This window comes from Tripterygium wilfordii, chromosome 12 (genome assembly GCF_013401445.1).
Source record: "Tripterygium wilfordii isolate XIE 37 chromosome 12, ASM1340144v1, whole genome shotgun sequence".
In the NCBI taxonomy this organism is placed as follows: domain Eukaryota; kingdom Viridiplantae; phylum Streptophyta; class Magnoliopsida; order Celastrales; family Celastraceae; genus Tripterygium; species Tripterygium wilfordii.
Genome location: NC_052243.1, coordinates 2306050 through 2327204, shown reverse-complemented (window position 1 = coordinate 2327204; position 21155 = coordinate 2306050). Strand labels below are relative to the sequence as shown.

General features: G+C 37.1%; 5 protein-coding genes and 2 long non-coding RNA genes across 17 annotated transcripts; 4 read left to right on the top strand and 3 right to left on the bottom strand.

The window, feature by feature from the left end:
* Positions 1–1380: 1380 nt before the first annotated feature.
* Positions 1381–2423, bottom strand: LOC120010884 (60S ribosomal protein L37-3). The gene is made up of 4 exons (XM_038861794.1): positions 2295–2423; positions 2065–2200; positions 1750–1851; positions 1381–1655 (listed from the first exon to the last, which is right to left on the bottom strand). The coding sequence occupies exons 1-4, from the start codon at positions 2295–2297 to the stop codon at positions 1609–1611; spliced, it is 288 nt and encodes a 95-aa protein (XP_038717722.1). The 5' UTR covers positions 2298–2423; the 3' UTR covers positions 1381–1608.
* A 197-nt stretch (positions 2424–2620) lies between these two features.
* On the top strand, positions 2621–8524 carry LOC120011450 (ATP-dependent DNA helicase DDX11). Its single transcript, XM_038862564.1, has 9 exons — positions 2621–2898; positions 3320–3964; positions 4037–4125; positions 4883–5236; positions 5752–6051; positions 6140–6385; positions 6530–6751; positions 6921–7482; positions 7579–8524. The coding sequence occupies exons 1-9, from the start codon at positions 2766–2768 to the stop codon at positions 7779–7781; spliced, it is 2754 nt and encodes a 917-aa protein (XP_038718492.1). The 5' UTR covers positions 2621–2765; the 3' UTR covers positions 7782–8524.
* A 436-nt stretch (positions 8525–8960) lies between these two features.
* Positions 8961–12212, bottom strand: LOC120011452. Of its 9 annotated transcripts, none has more exons than XR_005471030.1 (4): positions 11725–12210; positions 11386–11459; positions 10928–11218; positions 8961–9486 (listed from the first exon to the last, which is right to left on the bottom strand). XR_005471030.1 is itself a non-coding variant. In XM_038862566.1 (4 exons), the coding sequence occupies exons 1-3, from the start codon at positions 11904–11906 to the stop codon at positions 11015–11017; spliced, it is 423 nt and encodes a 140-aa protein (XP_038718494.1). In that variant the 5' UTR covers positions 11907–12212; the 3' UTR covers positions 8961–9486; positions 10928–11014. The 9 variants fall into 9 exon arrangements, 5 of the variants coding, with proteins under 5 accessions (XP_038718494.1, XP_038718496.1, XP_038718497.1 ...); XR_005471031.1 differs by having other exon boundaries at positions 11386–11438; XM_038862566.1 differs by having other exon boundaries at positions 10928–11181; positions 11725–12212.
* Positions 9493–10437, top strand: LOC120011451. Its single transcript, XM_038862565.1, has one exon. The coding sequence runs from the start codon at positions 9528–9530 to the stop codon at positions 10155–10157; it is 630 nt and encodes a 209-aa protein (XP_038718493.1). The 5' UTR covers positions 9493–9527; the 3' UTR covers positions 10158–10437.
* A 1761-nt stretch (positions 12213–13973) lies between the features above and the next one.
* LOC120011245 (pyridoxal 5'-phosphate synthase-like subunit PDX1.2) lies at positions 13974–16690 on the top strand. 3 transcript variants are annotated; one of them, XM_038862315.1, is made up of 3 exons: positions 13974–15112; positions 16178–16255; positions 16351–16690. In XM_038862315.1, exon 1 carries the CDS (start codon positions 14180–14182, stop codon positions 15089–15091), a length of 912 nt encoding a protein of 303 aa, XP_038718243.1. In that variant the 5' UTR covers positions 13974–14179; the 3' UTR covers positions 15092–15112; positions 16178–16255; positions 16351–16690. The 3 variants fall into 3 exon arrangements, with proteins under 3 accessions (XP_038718243.1, XP_038718241.1, XP_038718242.1); XM_038862313.1 differs by having other exon boundaries at positions 16338–16690; XM_038862314.1 differs by having other exon boundaries at positions 16163–16255; positions 16338–16690.
* A 1273-nt stretch (positions 16691–17963) lies between these two features.
* LOC120011274 lies at positions 17964–19407 on the bottom strand. The gene is made up of 4 exons (XR_005471000.1): positions 19248–19407; positions 19080–19135; positions 18325–18366; positions 17964–18231 (listed from the first exon to the last, which is right to left on the bottom strand). It is a non-coding gene; the product is annotated as an uncharacterized LOC120011274 (long non-coding RNA).
* Positions 19408–20093: 686 nt separating this feature from the next.
* Positions 20094–20931, top strand: LOC120011337. The gene is made up of 3 exons (XR_005471005.1): positions 20094–20243; positions 20314–20516; positions 20613–20931. It is a non-coding gene; the product is annotated as an uncharacterized LOC120011337 (long non-coding RNA).
* The last annotated feature ends 224 nt before the right edge of the window (positions 20932–21155 follow it).

The following is a 21155-nucleotide window of genomic DNA, read 5'->3' as shown; positions in this document are numbered from 1 at the left end:
CCTCACATAATTTCTGCATCCAAAAGAGAAAAAAATTGTAACTTTTAGTACGTGTATTCAACAGAAGTACGTTCACATAGTAGTAGTACACACATTAAAAAGATCAAACAATATTCACAAGCATAGTGAGGAGAGGCGGCAAAACTTTTAATTCAGCTCATGAACAGAACCAGTACCGATAACCCCTAGAACAACCAACTGCTATCACATAACACCGAAGTTTGAAGGCATTTGCTGGGTCACAATAACAAATTGAACTGAATGTTTTTACAACTAATATCTACGGGGGCATTAAACCTTCACAGATACCACCAAGGAGCTTTTACACCAAGCATTGAGATGGTTAAACCCACTAAGCAATCTCACACCAGTCTATTACATGAAACAATTCATGTAACAGCTAAAACAGGAAGTGAGAATACCATGACAAAATTATGCTAGGCAGTAGCTATCACCCTCTGAACAAAACAAAACAAAACAGCAGATAACCAAGAAATTTGAGTATCCCAAGGCTTATATAAACTCTTTTGACACAATAGAAAGAAAAAAAAACATTTCACGCCTATTGTTAGGATCAGCATCAATTCTTTACTATATACCACAAAGGACCCCATCAAACTAAGCATAGACGGTCTACACTCATTTCAAAATGACAATAACAGGTTTTACATAATTTGGAATCTGATGTGGGAGGGATACATAAAAGTGAAAGCAAAATTAAGAGACGTCTTTAACTACTACAAGTAGATGATATGCTACAACATAAATGCTCCTTGTGCACTTTCAAGGGATATGACATCCACTGGGTTCACTAAAAACATAACTTATATAAGCATTCAATGACATTGAAACTCATTTCATGAATGACCAATAGGAACTAAAAAAGAACCAAATTTCGAAATGCATATTCTCCATGGTAATGGTAAGAGAACATACCAGACAGGTATGACTTAAATAACTACCAAAGGAGACTATAAACACAATAAATAGCCACTTAACAGTACGAGTTTCACGACACAAGCTTGATATGAGGTAATCAGTAACACATGAACAATTTCTTTAACTCAGACATCATGAGAAAATGCCAATGACTCAAAGATTTGAACATAAATACAGTTGAGCCGGTATCCAAGAACCAGATTAACAAAATATGTAAATCCAGAATGCAAACCAATACCATACAGTATAGGGAATAAATTGAAAAGAAACAGTATTTAGTTATGAACCATCTAACTTAAAATCTTAAGGAAATTAATTTACTAAAATTAACCAGGACAGATAACAATTCATAAGAGCAAACCCATATGCCACAATTTTTTACCTAATCTTTCTAGTGAGTAATTCCATATATCTGTCCTTCAAAGGTTGAAGGTGAAAAGATAAAAAAACATAAAATAGCTGACTTCCATCAAACATCAAACCAAAGAGAGTTTCATCATCCACTCCAAAATTGAAAGTAACTTCATATCAAGGAAACTACAATAATACTAAAAAGCATTAAAAGTTGAAACTTCCAAACAATGTCTCCAAAAAATTTTCCCACGAAATAAACAACAATTAATCATGTAATTCACTCCCCAAAGTTTGCCCACATGCATGATTATAGGCTTAAGCAGTTGCAGCTGCTCCCTTACTCCTTGGTGCAGCTTGAGTGCCTAATCAACAAAATAAAAGACAATTAAGAAGAGAACAGAAACAAGAAGAACTCACGATTAAACTTAATAATAGCAGAAGAGAAATGATTATCACCTTCTCTGAAACCACTCTTAAAGCGGCGAGGGAGATGACGGAGATACCTCATCCTACCAGTTCCAGTTGTCTTCCTACGGATCGCTTTCACACTCCAGTTGTCTACAGACCAAAATTCAATTATCAAGCTAAAGTTTATTCACAACGACTGTTACTTTTACAATCGACAAGAAGTTAATATAAAACAGAACTAAAGAAAACAATACCATATGAACAAGAACATTAACATTAAAATTAGCAAAATAAATTCACATATACGTAAATCACTGGATGCAATGGTACATAGAACTCAAACAAAATCATATTTGCACATACATGTCCTCTTGCGGGCAGCGGGGAAAGCACAGGCGGAGCAGCGACTCTTCTGAAGATGGAAGCTGCGGCGGCCACACCTAACGCAAAGTGTGTGGGTCTTGTTCCTCCTCTTACCGAAACTCCCAGTTCCCTTACCCTGTCGTCAATTTCCAATTACATAGATCAGCATATACTTTCTTTACATCTAGTGTTCAGAAAAAGAAACAGAAACGAAGTCTAATTTGTGTTACCATTGCTGCGACTGCTGCAGAGAAACCCTAGCCGTGGAGGAGGAAGGCGATTTAAGACTCGCAAGCGGCGTAACGAGAGGAGATATATGGCTAGGGTTTTTAGAGGGCGAAGTGGCGATCTAGTGCGGTCAACTCCATTCCATAACTTTAAATGGGCCCTTTGATCCAAATTGCATGTTTGTGAAAACCAGGCCCAATAAGTAGTAAGTTAGGCCTTAGGAGGCACCCTTAGAAAGGGTCCATGGCCCATCTGACCCAACATCCAGTCCAGTCCAACACCCGGGAAATAAACCCTATGTTTCGCTTCACGCGGGAAAATCAACCCCCTCGAAAACAGAGAGCTCCGTTCCCGTTTTCTTGTGACAGATTAAGAAGAATCATCTAAAGACAACGAAATCAACCCAAAATCCGAAGAAGAAATCTTCATATCGAGGATTTTAAGTTTCAGAAAAGAAGGGGAGATATAGAGGTATGGGACAAGAAGAAGGGGGGTCGAAATTTGCAGGATTTCCATATAAACCCTACTCGATCCAGGTCGATTTCATGAATGCCCTATATCAATCATTGGATAAAGGCGGCGTTTCCATGCTCGAAAGTCCCACTGGTACTTTTTACTGCGTATTGTGTATTTAAGCATTACTTATGGGTGTTTTCACTTTTTCAATTTCACTTGCATTTCTTCGCCCATTTGTTCCACTCACGGCACGAAAATTAAATTGTAATTTGATTGAAGCTCGTAGTTTTTATGTTGTTAGTACTTCCCGGTCTGAATCATTAGAAGAAGAGGCAAATTTGAAGCATTGAATCTAAATCCTTGCATTAGGCATACTGTGAGTGAGAATTCTTGTATTCACATTTGTCAATTAACACAACAGTGGCTTGCTTGGATGAAAACTGAAAGAACAAAATATATACATCTGTTTTGGAAATCTGGTTCCATTTGTTAAGTAAGGCACATAGATATGATTTTGTTTTGTTTTTGTTCTTTACTTATGGATTATGTCGTGATTCTTGTGTTGCAATAGGAACTGGGAAAACCTTGAGTATCATTTGTAGTGCTTTCCAGTGGGTGCTTGACCAGAGAAGAAAAGAGAATTTGCAAATAAGAGATGATTCTGTAGCTAATCAGAAAAGTGAGGGTCAAGTTGGTTGTGATGATGAACCTGCTTGGCTGAGAAATTTTGATGTGAACAAAAGTAATCAACCTCCAGAAAAGAAAATTAATGAGAAAAAAGATGTATGTCAATCAAAAAAGAAGGGTAAGGGCAGTAACCAAGAAAGTTATAGAGATTTGTTTGCACGTGGTGAGGAGGAGTGCTCTCCCATGGATAAACTGTCTGAGAAGTTGCAAAAGAAAAATGATGCAGAAGAGTTGTCTGATGATGAGTTTTTGTTGGAAGAGTATGAAAGTGACGAGGAAAGGGCTCTAGGTGGTGGGAAGTCAAAAAGAAAGCCTGGTGGGATTTCTATATGTTCGTCAAGCGATGAGGAAAGGGAGGAAGATGGGACTAATGAGAAGGAGGAGGATGAGGGAAGGATGAAGGTTTACTTCTGCAGTCGAACTCATTCACAGCTTTCACAGTTCATACAGGAATTAAGGAAAACTGTCTTTGCAAATGAAATAAATGTTGTGTGCTTGGGCTCTAGGAAGAATCTCTGCATCAATGAAGGTATTGTAATTGGTAACTGAGTTAGTAAATTATATTTGCATGTTTCTCACTTTTTGTGCTATTGCATTTCAGAGGTTCTTAAACTAGGAAACTCGACCCGCATTAACGAACGGTGCTTGGATCTTCGGAAGAACAAGAAAAATGAAACTTCAAAAATTAAGGTACAAACGATCCTCAAACTGATCTAGTAATCTACCCTAGGGAGGTTCCTCGTTTCACAAATATTCTTATACTGTTTTTTCCCAAAAAAAAAATAAAACTAATATTCTTATACTGTCATTTGTTCTTTCGTTGATGTATGCTAATACCGGTACTCCTGCCCATATGGGTAACTAAGATTCAATCATTATAATGTTGTGCATAAATATAAGTGATTGATCATTATCTTCCTGTCAATGTCAGATGCTTGTGAAGGACTTTGAATAAGCTTTTTTCCATGTGAAAATTTGACAGTCCTCGTTGAAGCTAAAAACTCTGGTTAGAGTTGCCCCACCACATGCATTGTAGAGATAAAAGTTTGCATGTACTGTTTGAAATTAATAATGGCTGATTCATTTATAAATGATCCCTTCACACAAACACGTTTCTAGTTCTACCCACTGTTTTTCGATTGATGGATTTTAGCAACTGGTTTTATGTATATTTTTCTTATGTAAATTTTATTTAATAGGTATTACATGCATTTTATATTTTGCAAGATCCATCTTGGATTGAAAATAAGGTGAATCGTGAAATAGGTCAAAGAGCTTTTGATATCCAGAGTGTCTATCTCAGCTGAATTAACCTCATGTGTTCCTGATTCTGAGGTTATCTGCAAGTGGAAAGATTCTGAACTTGTTCTCTTCTTAATGGTTTTCAATAATATAAGTTGCTTGTATGCAAGGTTTTCTTCTAGCTGATGGCATTGTTGATCTGCAGAATGTAGGTGCAGATGGAAGAAGACATCGAACCAAGGCTTCATCTGGATGCCCAATGCTCAGAAAACATCAGCTTCAGAGACAATTTAGGTCTGAAGCATCTCACAATGGAGCATTGGATATTGAAGATCTTATTCAACTTGGCAGAAGTTTAGGAACATGTCCATATTATGCCTCTCGAAGCATGGTCCTGGGGGCAGATCTTGTGGTTCTTCCTTATCAATCTCTTCTGTCAAAATCGTCACGTGAATCACTTGGTCTGAATTTGAAGAACAATATTGTTATAATAGATGAGGCTCACAACCTAGCGGACTCCCTCATTAGCATGTATGATGCAAAAATTACTTTGTCACAGGTATGTCAATCTGCGTTTCTGTTTTCTTTTTTTGGTAAGTGCTAGCTTATAAGGTGTTAAAAAAGGGAAAAAGGTTTCTGGGATAAGTTTTGGGTTTTAACACTGCCATCAGCGATTTACCAAACTAAATACTATATCAAACTTATTAGCTAGCTCATAAGCTCCACCAAACGGGCTAAAGTTACGAAATAAGCTAGCTTATGAGTTGCTGAAGAAAAAAGAAAGAAAAAAAGCCTGGTCTACTATCTTTCGTTGGTTTTGATAGGTAGTAGACAAAGCTTGGTCTTAGAGTGTGTATGAAGTTGGATTTTCTTTGAGAACATCTCCTAGTTCCCTCAATTAGCCACTTTTTATTCAGTCACAGATGTGCAGTCCTTTTTGCGCTGGAGATACTTTTAAAACCTTCATTTGTACCAGGCTAAACTAAGTAGTTCATGTGGACGATTAAATATTTGAAATCACATGGAGATCTTGGAACTTTTTTTAAAAAGATAACCGCTCTCTATCTATTTCAGTTGGAGACTGTTCATTTGCACATAGAGAAGTACTTTGGAAGATTTCGCAATCTCTTGGGTCCTGGCAATCGTAGACATATCCAAACTCTGATGGTTATCACTCGAGCTCTCCTTCAGTCTCTACTTGAGAAGGATATGGATTATGTAGACACTTGCAAAGATGCTGAAAAAGCTGCTGGATCGATCAATGCATTTGATTCCTCGATGGCCATTAATGATTTTCTATTTTCTCTCAATATAGACAACATTAACATGATCAAATTGGTACAGTACATAAAGGAAAGTAATATCATCCACAAGGTGATTCCATATTCTACCAAAGGGCTGGCAAATAGTTTCTTCCTCTGAGAGTCCCAACTCTAAAATCATAATGAATGTCGTTTTACAGATCAGCGGATATGGAGATAAAGTCAGCCGCTTAAACGAAGGTTTGGCACTCAAAGATTCTTGGGAAAGTTATGAGGAGGAAAGCTCTCTGGCTGGTTTCCAGGCACTGGTGGATATGTTGCTGTCACTGATAAATAAGGATAGCGATGGACGAATAATAATCTCTAGGGCAAGACCAACATGCTTCGGACAAAAAGGAGGATACTTGAAATATGTCATGCTTACAGGAGAGAAGATTTTTTCAGAGGTTAGTTTCCTTTTGGTTCTTAGAAACTGAGAGAAAAAAACAAAACTTTCATGCGCTCCAAGGATTTATTTTTCCTGATCAATATTCAGGGAAGAAAACGTCAAATTTCGAGCCTCTTTATGAAATTTCTTTCCAAAACTCCAGATTGCAGGGCAAGCACATGCTGTCATACTTGCTGGGGGGACTTTGCAACCCATAGAAGAGACAAGAGAGAGACTATTCCCATGGTTGCCTTTAAGTGAACTACATTTCTTTTCATGCAATCATATAGTCCCTCCTGAGAATATTATGCCAGTTGCAGTTTCCTATGGTCCTACTGGTCGGTCTTTTGATTTTAGCTACAACTCCAGGAGCCTGCCAACAGTCGTGAGTTAATAACAGTATACGTTCTTCCTCATTTCTAGAAGTTTATGCAATAAAATTTATTGTGGTTTCTGTTAATTTGAGAAGGTGACTTACCTTCTATGGTGGTCTAGTCCTTTTATGCATTCAGTGATATATGATGCTTGACTAATTCTCTTAATTTCTGTGACAGATAGAGGAGCTAGGGCTCCTGCTTTGCAATTTGGTGACTGTGGTACCAGAGGGTATTGTTGTGTTCTTCTCTTCATTCGAATATGAAGGAAAGGTATACGAGGCTTGGAAGAAGTCTGGCATCCTTGAAAGGATTATGAAGAAAAAGCACGTCTTCAGAGAGCCTCGAAAAAACACTGATGTAGAAATTGTTCTCAAGCAATACAAGGAGATAATCGATACATTGTCTAAAAGATCTAAAGAAGACCAAGGATCCCATAATGGTGCTATACTTTTAGCCATAGTTGGTGGAAAGATATCAGAAGGCATCAACTTCAGTGACGGGATGGGTAGATGTATTGTTATGGTTGGATTGCCCTACCCAAACCCATCTGACATTGAGTTGATGGAGAGGGTGAAGCATATTGAAGGCTTGGGGCAGTCAAATTCTACCAAATACCCAGTCGATAATCAATATTATGATGGAGATATTCAGGCTGCATTTGGCATATTAAGAAGTTGCAAGCACAGAGGAAAAGAATATTACGAGAACCTCTGTATGAAATCTGTTAATCAGTCTATTGGTAAGTTCATTCTTGGCATATTGTTTCTAATAGACCTAGAAGTCGTTTAAATGGTTTGCCTGCCCTTGATTTACTGTGCTCTTTTTTGTGTTTTAGGTAGAGCAATAAGGCACAAAAATGACTATGCAGCAATTTTGTTGGTTGACAAGCGGTATATATCCGATCCCTTGAAACGAAGCTTTTCGGACCCAACTAGCAAGCTTCCACAGTGGATAAAAAATCGTCTTGTTTCTGCAACTAGTAATTATGGAGAAGTCCATCGGCTGCTGCATCAATTCTTCAGAGTATGTCGTAAATAGTATTACTTGAAGTTCAAATTTTCCACAATGAGTCTTTTATCTGATTAGCCAATGCATTCTTGGATCACTTGATTCAATTTATACTGTCGCAGAGATTCAATTTATACTGTCCCAGAGATATTTACAGGTGCTCATATAGTGTTCTTGGAAATTTGATATTTGGCTGGTAGGTACTACCATCAGTTTAACCAAGTAAATTTGTGAATACAGCAGCCTAGTATATATATGGAAGTTCGTTAACCAAACTCATAGGTCATGACTTTTGGGCTAAATGGGCCACCATCTCGTATATAAAAACCCAATGTGCAAGTAGGCCCATTAACTTGTGCTCCCCAGGATCATTACTTTTCCTTCCACGTGGGATCCCCTGGCAGGCTAGCACATATATTCATCAATATCGGGCGTCTCATTCGACCCTTCAAATATGGCCAGTAAGCCACATTGGGCCTCAAATTTGTGTGATCTGTTTGGGCATGGTGTAGCCTCTCCCATGAAGAATACTGGAGCTCAAGGCCTGCCTTTTTTTTCCAATTCTTTTCATTCATATGTTGTTTATGTATTTGAGATTTGTCTCTCAATGGATATTGTCCATCAATGGAGTTGATGGGATTTGAATTGTCTCTGATCTTCTTAACTATTGGTCGAATATCTGTGGACAACGGTTGTTTTCGCTGTCGCGTTTATTGTGTTGTTTAGGTTATCAATTATTGTATTTGCTTGTATCGATGTAACCTATGTTTCTTTCATGGTTCTCTCTATTAGGACTATGGTTTGCAGCATACAGAGTTGTTTATGGTTCATGCAGGCATGATTTTGCTCTGTGTACAGGGTTCATATCACAAATCTAATTGCAGACTTGTGTATTTTTAGTTTTATCCGTTGTTAATAAACAGTAAAAGAAAATCCACATGTCGGAGTTGGTTGAAGGATTTTTTTTTTTTACTTGGACAACTGTGAGAAAATGACATCACTGCAAAAGATCCCAAGTGCATCTTATCTCTGTATTAACTAAGGCCATTGTCCTTTGGGGACAGCAGCTTTATAACAAATGGGGGACCATGAAGGCTGAAGCTCTTCCCCTGTAAATGCAGTGACAACGATTCCACCTACAATGCCTACTGGAAGGTCTATCAATTAATTGATTACATTTAAATGATCATTGTGCAGATAAAAAGTAAGTTATCACTAAATGCATTCTTCCTTGATCACAAAAATTTTGTCCTGACTATCCCAAATGTTGAGATGGACAAACATGAATCATGTGGAATCGTGTGCGTCCATCTCAACATATGTGATAGGACAAAAAATACTACAATCCGTAAGATTGAGTTTAAATTTTGGATTAAATAAGCTTTCACAAATTACTAACCTGATATCTTTAGCTTTTGCATCTTAATCAATGCAGCTGCACTTTAGACAGCAAGTAGTCAAAAAAACCAAGAACAGAAGGTCATTATATTCCTAAGACATTACTTTCTTAATCTTTCGGTAAAGAAAGTAATGATTATCTTTTGCACAAGTGTGTCTGTGAAGCTATTAGTGTTAATACTTCAAAGTCTGGCCCTTTGATCTTTATGATATTAATCATAGGGTTACTAGCTTCCAAGAAAAAACAGAAGATCATGTCCTTTTAGTACCTTTAGCCTTTGTCTCTAGCTACTACCCTTAAGAAGCTTCAATGGCCTTTGTCTTGGTTATCTGTCTGCTGCAAATAAGAAGCCAAACATTAGAGACACAGAGACAGAAATGCAGCTAAGAGAATCCATGCAAAAAACCAAAAATTTCTTCCACAAAACCCTTCAAAAGTTCAAGTCTGTATTCTATGGAAGGTACCAAAAACTACCCAGATCCCTTTCATTCAATCCTCTCTCTTGCAGAAGCAAGAAGCCAAAAGATCGGCATACGAATGGATACTACACCGACTTCTGTGATGAATGGGAGTGTGATCTAGAAAAGGCAGAGAGGAGAAAGAATATTATTTTGGTAGCATCTAAAGAGTCAAAAGAAGAAGAAGGCAAATGCAGTGGAAGTGTTATGGAACTTGTACAAAAAAATCCATTGAAGAACAAACAAGAAGAGAAGAATAAAAGAAGTTCTAAGTTAGGTAAAAGAGAATATCAGTGTTCACAAAACACAAAGGGAGGAGTGTGTGTTTTAGCACAAAAGATGAAGGAACTGGAAATGTCAGATGTAGGTGATATGGAGCAAGTGTTGGACATAGAAGAGGCACTCCACTATTACTCTCGCCTCAAAAGCCCAGTGTATGTTGACATGGTGAACAACTTCTTCACTGATATGTACTCAGACTTTTCTGTTCCACAAGCTTCAGCCAGCATCAACAATTCGAAGCGGAGACTAGGCTCAGTCCGGTTTTAGGTATCAATGTTCATAAGTTCTTTCCTGTGCATATGAATCTTCAATTGGTTTTTTTTAATTTCTTCTCTCTTTTTTCCCCTATTGATTGTGTCTGCATCTCTGTGTGCTCTTGGCATTTTGTATTTCTAATCCTTCCCACTTCAGTCGCAATTTGCTTAAGCTCTGTCTTTTTACTGATTGATATCACCTGATTTGGTTTCTTTAGATACCAGGAATTCAATCATATGTAGCTTATAAACATTAAAGCATCATAAGATCAGTCTAAGATCTACTATGTTCATACCATGCATTGCACATTTGATCTGCAGATTGTTTTCATACTGCCTCAAAATACACACATTTGATCAGCTAAAAATATTCCACTGCAAAATTCTTTGTAAGCTTGAATTTACAAGTATGGCTAGCCATGCCTCTATGACAGTATAGAAAACTACAAGGTGGAATAAGACATAAAACAACTGAACTTCCTAACTCGTGAGGTGGGAGGTTTGTGAGGTGTGAGAAAAGTCTGTTTATTATTTCCTAAATCATCCATAAAATTTTTTTCACACATTTCAACTTTAATAAAAGTATTTTTGTAACTCAAATCTCTTAAGTCTCCTTAACTAGGGCTCTTATCCAAGTAAGGGTGAGTAAAGATAGTCTCATCCCTTGACTCTTCATTTTTCAATCCAAGCAAAGCCCTAAAGTCAATTTATTGAAGATTTGCATACTACTTGTTCAAATCGGATGCAAGAAATAAAATGATACCAAACAAAAAATGGAGGTACCTGCAAAAGAATATCAATACCTAGCAGACTGACATTTCTCTTTCATCGAATCCCCTTGACGCAAAAGATGCAAGAGTTTCAGATAGATCAGCACGGGGGTGAAGGTAGCTCATACGTTGAAATATCCTTGTATGATATTACTGTCTCTCCTCCCAGTGTAAAGTGGATAGAATGGGCCACCAGCCTTATCAAGTGAATTATACCGAAACCCTTTAAAGTTTCATAGGGAGGAGACTCTTTCTCTGTGTCAACTCCTACGGCAGGATCCAAGAGAACATAAGCATCAAATCCCTAAACCCAAAAACAAGGTCAGCAAGTTTAAACCGTGAGAGAGAAATGTAACAAAATGTTCTACAAGAGCATATCTAAACACATATTGTAAATCAGCAAGAAAAGAAAATCCCCTCCCATAATTCACTAAAAGAAGCAATCAAATAGGGAGAATATCAAGAAAATACCAGGTGAAATGGCAAGCAAAGAAAGAAGCTTCGACAAGATTCCCCAGTAATACCTAGCCAACAGCAGAATCCCTCTTCAAGAAATGGCGAAAAAAATTTGTACAAAATTGATCTTCTACTTCACCCATCAAAACCCTAACTACAGCAGAATCCCTCCTCAACTATAGAAATGGCGTAAATAAATGAGTACTAAATTCAGTATCGAACACCAATCAATATCATGAAATCAGAACCTTGTAACCTAGTCACCGGATAAATATACCAAAAATTCAAGAAACCAAATCAAGTCTTATGCAGTAAAACCGATCAAGATTCAAGACCGAGAAAAAGCAGGTTCACCTCAATGAAGCAGTCATGGAACACGACAAGGCGCAAGAGAGAGGAGCAAGTTTTGGCCCAGTCTTCAACAGTTGACGGACTAATCTGCGGATAATCTTCTCTGCATGTGGACACGAATCTCGAATCTCTATAGAAATCGGACTCGAGAGACCCGCGAGATTGCACATTCCGGTTCTCATCATCTTCGATTAACAAAAACATTAACATATCGACGATTGAAAGAAAATTATTAGATGAACCTTCGAAGTCGACATTCACCGTGGTTGAGGATTTGTGCTCTTGGGAGCACTGATCTTAATGCCGGAAATTAAGAAGGTGGAGTCATCATATTGATTCATGGAGCCTCTTGGTCATTTCGTTTCAGATCATCAAGGGGACCAACAAACATAAAAATCATGAAAACTGTGGTGCAAGGATTTTCCTGGGCCCAAGGCTGAATCTTGGAATTCCGGCCTTAAATCAATCTTTGGACATCCGAACATGATAGAGTTTTGTCACCCCTACATTTATCTTCTTGTCGGGTCTTAATTTCCTCCCTATATGGTCTTCTTATATGTATACATTGGATTTTAACGAAAACATATCATATTTATTAAATTATTCTTCATAACCATAAGTAGTTTAAAGAGAATAGATTCACAAATGATCCAAGAAGATTTTATATAAGGCATGAAGTTTTTCTTATTCATTCATTCATTGTATTTCTTTATGTGAAACATCAAAGGAGATGCAATAACAATGAAGAGATTAATTAACAGGGGTATGCGCAATAACACTGCGATGGAAATTCTGGTGGAGGATCCATAGCGCACATTCCATGACCTTGAGGCCAATAGGCTTTGCAGTCTTGTTCACAGCTAGCTTCATCACTGCAATTCCACGCCGTATAGCATGGCTTTGTATCAATCCTTTGAACTCCCGTTTTATCTTTTAAAAAACAAATAAATAACTAAATTAATATACAATTCCAAATACAAAAAATCTCAAGAGTTATATATATATATATATATAATTGCACACCAAATCATGGTGTTTATGAAATTACCATATTCTTCGTCAATGGCACGCGTGGTTTGCGGGTTGTTGAACGTGTTCATGGCTTTATTCAGTGGACGTCCAAAAAGTGATGGCTGCGAGTTCCCATGTCATAGAAAAATCACAATGTTTACCAACAATAGTTTATATGAATGTTCTTAATTAATGTTTAATTAAGAGAATAAATTAATCAATGGAGGCCTAATTTGAAGATAAATCATTAAAAGCTACGTAGGAGTTGAATTAAAATAATAAACACAATTTTTTTTTTCTTTTTTCTTCGGTTGGTTTTTTCTCACCGATAAAGAGCTACTGCACTGGTATGTGCAATAACACGTCTGCAATCTAAATGCTGTTGGAGGATTTTTAGCGCACACTCCTCTTCCATTCTTTTTTTTACAATCTTCTTCACAAAGTTGTTCACTTTTGCAATTATAGGCTTCATGGCATTCCTGTGCTTCTGTCCTTTCAGCTATTGTTTTCTCTGAAAAAAAAATATTTTATTAATTTAATAAACAATTCCCAATAGTAACAAGGCTACATATACATACACACACACATATATATTGAAACAAAAATCATGAGGCACATACTAGTTAAGAACACTAGCATCACAATGAAGAAGATCCTAAAAGGAAAAAGTTTTGCCATCTCTTCTCAATTAAGCAACTTTTTTTTCCCCAATGATTATGTGTATAGAACTTCAATCAAAGAGCTATAAATAGTAGAAGGAACATATATACATACAAATTAACCAATTTAATTAATGTTTCCTTATACACTTACCATATTAAGTGAGATGCAATTTTAATTAACTAAAGGCATATATATATATATTAACTAATTTAATTAGATGTGTTTTATATAGTTTCCATATTAAGTGAGATGCAAGTTTAATTAAGACACACATATATAAATATTATTGATTTAAATATATATTTTATACACTTACTGTGATGAAGATGCATCATGCAACTTTAACTTAATTAATTACTGATATCATGTATTTCCAAAAGTGGGCTTGGATTTGTGTCAAAGCCCGGCCCATGACCATATATTGGTGCCTAAGCCCACAAAGAGTCCAGGCCGAGCCATTCAGTATTGTCGGCCCAGGATCTTGGCTACTGTAGTCTTTTTGTCTTTGTTTCCATTATCTTTGCTAAAAGCCAGTAGATGCTCAGAAATTTGGAGAATAGAATCGAACTTTCTACATTTCAATTTCAATTTTTCTTTTCCACCGACTCAACCAATGAACCTTCTCGAAACCAATTCCTCTTGGCTCTTCCTATCTCTATATCTCTACATCAGACGCAGAGACACCCAAAAACTCGATCCATTGATTACAAATTTGTAATTTGCTGTCCAATTCCATTTGCATTCTGTTGTTCGGATTTCTCTTGGATTCAACAATTTCTTTGCAATGGCTGAAGATGGAGCTGTCATGGTCTACGCCGGAACTGCCATTTCCGATGCCGTAAAAACCCCATTTTCCATCAAGGCTGGCTTAGCCCAGATGCTCCGCGGCGGGACTATTCTCGAGGTCACGAGTGTCGAGCAGGCCAAGGTAGCGGAGGAGGCAGGGGCATGTTCGATTATGGTCTCAGAACCCTCTCGATCAGGCATTCTTCGCATGCCTGGCCCGTCTCTTATTAAAGAGATCAAGCGCTCTGTTTCTGTTCCTGTTATGGCAAGAGCCCGTGTTGGTCATTTTGTGGAGGCTCAGATATTGGAGACTGTCGGTGTTGATTATGTCGATGAGAGCGAGGTTCTTGCCGTTGCCGATGAGGATAATTTCATCAACAAGCATAACTTTAGGGGTCCGTTTGTTTGTGGGTGTCGAAATCTTGGCGAAGCGTTGAGGAGAGTGAGAGAGGGTGCGGCAATGATTAGAATTCAGGGAGATTTGTCTGAGACTGGCAATGTCGTTGAGACTGTGAAGAATGTTAGGTCTGTGATGGGTGAAATAAGGGTCTTGAATAACATGGATGAGGACGAAGTCTTTGCTTTCTCGAAGAAGATTGCGGCACCTTACGATCTTGTGGCCCAAACGAAACAGATGGGTCGGTTGCCTGTTGTGCAATTTGCAGCGGGGGGAATTGTTACCCCTGCGGATGCGGCACTGATGATGCAGTTGGGATGTGATGGTGTGTTTGTGGGGAATGAAGTTTTCGGGTGCTCTAATCCATACAAGCGAGCCAGGGCTATAGTCCAGGCTGTTAGGCACTACAACGATCCTCATGTATTGATGGAATCCAGTTGTGGGTTAGAGGATGCGATGGCTGGGCCTAATCTCAATGACAGGATCGAACAGTTTGGTCGAGGCGGGAACTAATGCTAATGGTGCTCAATTCAAGTAATATGTCTATCTTCTTGTATGCTATATGCCTATATGTGTTACTTCTGATAGGGTTAAGGTATAGTGTGTCTATGTTTGTTTTCGTGCTTCATTTCATCTTTAAAATTTTCTTGATATGGTGTATGTTGCATCTTACAGTGAGAAATCCAAAAATGAACTAAAATAAACTTGTTAAAGTTTCACACTTGCGTTGTTCTATTCATTATTGTTTGCAGTTGTGTAAATGGAAGTCTATTAAATGAATTAAATTGTAAGAAGGAGAACCAAATCATGTACCGTAACTACAGTGAACAGCATGGCCTTGTTGCAAACTAAATTCCATTAATTTCATCATGGGGATTGATGAACATGAAAGAGCATTATAAAATATAAACTGTGTAAAAGATTCAACCTCACTAACATTAACTAGTTAGTGTCAGCTACGGTTTGGTTTGTGACTTTCTTCAGTATAAATTCTGATGTACATCAGAACATAAGACGACAGTTAGAATAAAGTTAAAAGTATTGGGGCAAGCAATGTGATTGATTTGGTAGGTACATAGTTTTTATGGTAATGCATTTTTCTGTCATCTGACCTGAAAAATTGATCCAGACATTCAGTCTGGATTGAATGTTGCTCTGGCTTATAATTGTGATCCAATTGTAACTGGGGCACCTATGTCAATGTTCATACAGGATTAGGGGTGATTAATTTTTCTTGCCTCCAAATTAAAATGAGCTAAAACTGGGAGGATCTTTTGTACATCTCATTGAAGAGGATCTGATATTTATTACAAGGAAGGTCTGATCTTTTGGTCCTTGGATCTTTTTAAAAGACTTCATGGACTTGGTTAGTTCTTTGCACTGTCGATGCCATGAGTCTGATAAAACATTTTAACCCTCAACAAATTAGAGATCTTTAACATTCTTTCAAAACTCACCAGGCCATAATTAACTCCTTCATTTCTGCCGTGTGTTATACATTTTCTCAATTTTGGAGAAGCTTGATTTTCTACATTTAGATACAGTTAGAGACCTGTTGCATAATTGGTCCACAATTTTTCTTATTGAAAAATTCTCCAGTAACAAGAAGCATGAAGGTTGATCTTTCTCCAGTCCTTTTCATGGCCTAACTATCCTGGATCTCCATTGAAAACAAAGGTAAGAGCTAAGAACCTATTGATGTTACTATTTCTTATCCCTTGTTTTGTCGTTCATTTATGCAAAGACTTGACATTGGTAGGGTATTGCTCCAGTTAATAATGGCAAAGCCGTCGTGACACCTTCCAGAACCCATTTTATGTCTTGGGGGGCAAATGTATGAGCCAGGGCCGATGTTCTTTACAAATCATTCCCTCTTTGTTGGCTTGGAAACTCTGCTATTATTTGTAACTTAATGACTGCTGTATTTTATACCTGTTCAGTATTTTCAATTGTGTTGGTGGGTTCTAATCGAGATGGTTATAGTATTTTGTACAAACGCCATTGATTTATATATTCTGATGCTACTGGAATCAGTTTGTGCGTATGCTATAGTTGCTGCGTCATGTAGCTGTCCCATTCATGGAGAATGGACGTTTGGTAGATAATTGTTTATGGAGGATGGACGGTTGGCAGAGAATTGTTTTCTTATTGTAAGATGGCATATTCTTGGTTGTAGATAAGATGGCTGCATATTGTTAAATGATTAGGTATGGTTGCAGCTGGAGACGTTGAAATGCCTGCTGGTAATGAAGCAGGCAGGTATGACAGGTTCTGTGGGGTTATTGAGGTTAGGATCAACGACTTGCAAGATTGTGTTTGCCGAACAATTGCAGAATCCATGCCGTTAAAGTGAAGTAAGAATTGATTGAATGTTTATTGTTGTGATGCACCTATCTTTTCTTTTGTGCGCCCAAAATCAAATGCATTTCTAAGCTACAGTTCCATTGCTGGATTGCCCTGTTTTACTTGTACAAATATATAGAAATATATAGGATTTGATCGCTAGAAACACAATACGCCGATGATCTTTGAATGCTTTGTACTTCGTAGTCTAGGCCAAAAAGGTTGCATAGCATATGCTTGTATGATTTTTACAAATCATTGACAGTCAATGACTCTCAAGTAATTTTCCATTACATACAGTTTTTTTTTTTCCCTCATTTGCAGAAAAGATAGCCACCCCATTCTCCACAAACGCTCTGGCAACTGTTGTTCCCAGTCCTCGCCAGAGCATATCATAACCTTAACATGCAAGACTGGACAAGGAACTCAACCAATGAAAAAGATAAAAGAAAATAAAATGCAACAGGTTAAAACACCCAAATCACTCATTCAAACAAAGTAAAATGAATATATAGCCAATTAACAGTCTAAATCCCCAATGGTGCTATATTTAATATTGTTAACATTTTTTGAATAAATATAATGCTATACCATCACATTGGGTATAATGGAGTGTATTTCAAGTACTTAAAATGTTACTTTTTTGATAAATATAACGCTATATGCACACAATGGGTGAAAAATGACACTTGAAAATTTAGTTGTGGAAAAATGATACTTGAGAGTTGAAGTATATATATAGTTGATCAATAGTGAAGAGAGAGATAATGAAAAGGAAGAGAGAGATGATGAAAATAAAGAGAGAAGATTAAAACGAAGAGAGAGATGATGAAAAGAAAAAGTCAGATGATGAAAAGGAAGAGAGAGAAAATAGAGAAAACAAATATAGAGTGTTGGAATTTATGAAGTGTTGATGAATAATGTCTATTATGGGACCCACTCATCCAATTAAATTGTGCCACATAGGAGAGAGGAGAAGAGAGAATGATTTTGAAGTACTGTATTATATTACTACTACTGTGTATGCTCGCACGCACACAACTTAAGAATTACCTGGTTTTTACATAACATGAAAGTTAAGAAGTCGGATTTATAAATAGACTAGACCACAGCAACCTTCAAAGGTAATTATCATAGACCCCACCAACTAGACAAAAGATGGATAATAGTTTAATTTGTAATCACACCATAAGAATCTGTACGTTGTATTTTGATTTGGTTCAAATCTCTCATTTCTTCCCACTTTTCTTGAGGCCAGATCCTCCAAAGGCCCCTTTCTGCTGGGCCTTGGCTTTAAGCTCTTTTAGTGCCTGATCACACCACAAAAGATCAACACAAAACAGTCAAATTACCATAAAACGGATAAGTATATCATATGCAGTGAAAAAAACACTATCTCTCACCTTTTCCTCCTCTTTCTTCTTTTGAATGTTAGCTATATCAATCTACAAGAATAACCAACACAAATTGAACTGTGAGTATTCGACCACAGGGTCGTAAGCCATGATACACCAACTGAATAGAAGCAAATAAGTTAAAACAATCTTTAAAAAGAAAAGAAAGAAAAAGATACGACAGATGTATATCTCATGGCCAAGCCAAAGTGGTAAGTAAAGGTAGGCAGCAATGATGCTCCACAAGGTCATAAGATATGAGGCCGCAACGGAGGGCTCTCTAAAGACAACCAACGAAATCCGAGTATTGTTGTGTAACGTTTTACTTTGGGATTTGGAGAAACAATTTGTTTGCGGCAGTTTAATAACAGGCCATTGAGAAATCATATCTTTTTCTTGGGGCATCAATAAACTGATACAATTTCCAGTTTACCAGGAAGAGAGAAGAACTTTCATCAGATAAAAAAAGAGATATAATCAGAGATAATGCGCCTTGAAAACCCTAATTCAATCATTACCTAAACAGCATCATCACATTATAGAATCATCAAAACAAATAATAACATAAGGAAATCTAAAGTTCAGACTAAGATTGCATACAAGACATAGATTACGATCTTTTCTTTCAGGAAAATAATGAAACTTCCACTTAAGAAGATGGATATTGTTCTTCACAGCAACCAAATCAATTATTAAAACAAAACAATCACCGGAATCACAAAAACCGATGAATCAATTTAAAATTTTCCATAAGTTAAAATTACCTCGTCGTACTCTTTCTTATCGCCTTTGGGTTGCTTCAAGGGCTTCAATTTTCCGCCTGCCAACAGTAAATTTCCAGCGATTCAAATTCGCAATTGTCAAAATCTAAGATTCCACGAGCAAGATATATCGTAACTTATATCGTAGAACAGTAACGGAATAGAGCGAACCTTGCTTGGAAGACATGGCTGCTACGGAATTAAGGATTTGGTGCAGAAAGAGAAGCAAGCAATACACCAAACCCTAACGCGATCAATTATTGAAGGGCACTCGTGACCTGATTCAGGCTTTCGTTCGGCCAAATAAATAGTGCGATTGATAGGCAGGACGGACACGAATTTACCTTTTACACCCCCGTTCAATATTAAATGCCATTGTAAGGAATGACAGTTATGATTGGAATGTTCTCAGCCCAAGAAATAGAAATCGGCCCATTAGCGCCACAAATCTGAAATCTCTATTAAAACTTAGCGCAATGCTATATATTTTTTCAATGATTTTTAGTGGATTTTAATTATTATTATTTTACATCATGAGGAATATGGCAATTACAGGCCAATAAAAAAAAAAATTTATTTGTACTTTTTTAGATTTTTTCTTTTTTTCTATGAGGAATTGATGAATACTGACGACTTTGATTTTTCCAAATGGAATTAAAGATTAATTGTGCCCAAAATATACAACAATTATAATCCTTGTAGACACTGCAACTAAATTTTGTCATAAATCTTGTTATAATGGAAATTCTGTATGATGTAGAAACTGAGTTTTGACATTTCAATCTATAGAGATATTTACGCTTCAAACTCTCATCTGGCCCACACATATTTATTTCCGAACACATAAAATCTAGTTTGGGCTTGTCTAACCAATGGCAAGTGAATTGAGATTATTGAGCTTTGTTTTGTCGATAGGCCCAATGTTTGGCAGCAACTAAAACTAAGCCCAATAGCTTGGGTTTCTCAGTCATTCCTCTGCCTCTCTTTCTTTGTTTTGTCTCTTCACAGTTTGTAATATTTGAGCTTGACTCAAGAATGGTAGGTCTGAATTTCAGCTGAAGATTGGAAGCTAACCACAAAACTACCCATTACTTCCTCCATCACTTCACAGAAACATGGTAATTTGTTTCTTCTCAATACGTCTCCTTCAGAACGTCTAACAAAATGGTATGTTGGATCGATCTATTCCCTATTGATATTGCTAATGTTGCTGATATACTGTGTGGGTTAATTGCAGTCTCTAATGCCACTGATGATAAGGTCACTAGTGAATCTAATGAAGGCAATATTGTTTGAACCGGCAGCCACCGTGACAACTATACTGTATTACAGCGATCTCCTACCTCGCGACATCAACTTAGAGAGATTAGTGCGACGGGAATTCCTCCATCCAGACAACCATCTCTTCCATTTTCTCGTTAACATCTTGAGATGCTTCTGGTATGGCAGCCCCGTCGCCATACCTTTCTTTATTCAAGTTTGATCGATGCTGGTATTGATAATATGTTTTACTTTTTACCAAAATTTCAATTTCAGAGATGGAGCAGATGGTCGGTCTTCTTCTTCTTCCGATTTTGTCTTTACAGAGTATGCAGATAGGTATGAGAAATTGGAGAGCATACACTGATGAATAAATAGTGTATTTTTTTTTAACTTCATGTGGGTGTGCTTCAAATTCAATGATATTACTGGGGTGGTCACACAGGAATCTTGATCAATACAGATGCTTGGATGATTTTGTATTTGTTCCTTCCACTTCTCTGTTCTTTGGGGTGTAATAATCCATGGTTTTCATGGTAGCTTGAACAGAATATATTGTTTCTTTTAAGGAATGGAGTCCAAATTCAGATTGAAATTGTACTGAAGATTGAGTTAATAAGATTCAGCTGGACATAGGAGCAATGTTGAATTAGACTTATAAAATTTAGCTTATTTTTCTCTTCCCTCGTTTACTTCTCTCTTTGTTTTGTTTGTATAAAAAAAATCAATGAGAGACAAATGTAGGATTCTTGTAGACTTGAGCCATTAGTTGGAGTATTAAGGATGATGTATATCATCTTGATGATCAAGGTTCGAATT

Coding starts and splice junctions, on each gene's coding strand:
- LOC120010884 (XM_038861794.1), bottom strand. Junction 1,852..2,064: donor CGCTGCCCGCAAGAGGACAT/GTATGTGCAAAT, acceptor TTTGGTCTGTAG/ACAACTGGAGTGTGAAAGCG. Junction 1,656..1,749: donor TAAGAGTGGTTTCAGAGAAG/GTGATAATCATT, acceptor TTTGTTGATTAG/GCACTCAAGCTGCACCAAGG.
- LOC120011450 (XM_038862564.1), top strand. CDS start 2,766: ATGGGACAAGAAGAAGGGGGGTCGAAATTTGCAGGATTTCCATATAAA. Junction 4,126..4,882: donor ATGAAACTTCAAAAATTAAG/GTACAAACGATC, acceptor GTTGATCTGCAG/AATGTAGGTGCAGATGGAAG. Junction 6,386..6,529: donor GAGAGAAGATTTTTTCAGAG/GTTAGTTTCCTT, acceptor CCAAAACTCCAG/ATTGCAGGGCAAGCACATGC.
- LOC120011451 (XM_038862565.1), top strand. CDS start 9,528: ATGCAGCTAAGAGAATCCATGCAAAAAACCAAAAATTTCTTCCACAAA.
- LOC120011452 (XM_038862566.1), bottom strand. CDS start 11,906: ATGATGAGAACCGGAATGTGCAATCTCGCGGGTCTCTCGAGTCCGATT. Junction 11,460..11,724: donor TCCATGACTGCTTCATTGAG/GTGAACCTGCTT, acceptor CATTTCTTGAAG/AGGGATTCTGCTGTTGGCTA. Junction 11,182..11,385: donor TTTGCTTGCCATTTCACCTG/GTATTTTCTTGA, acceptor ATCCTGCCGTAG/GAGTTGACACAGAGAAAGAG.
- LOC120011245 (XM_038862315.1), top strand. CDS start 14,180: ATGGCTGAAGATGGAGCTGTCATGGTCTACGCCGGAACTGCCATTTCC.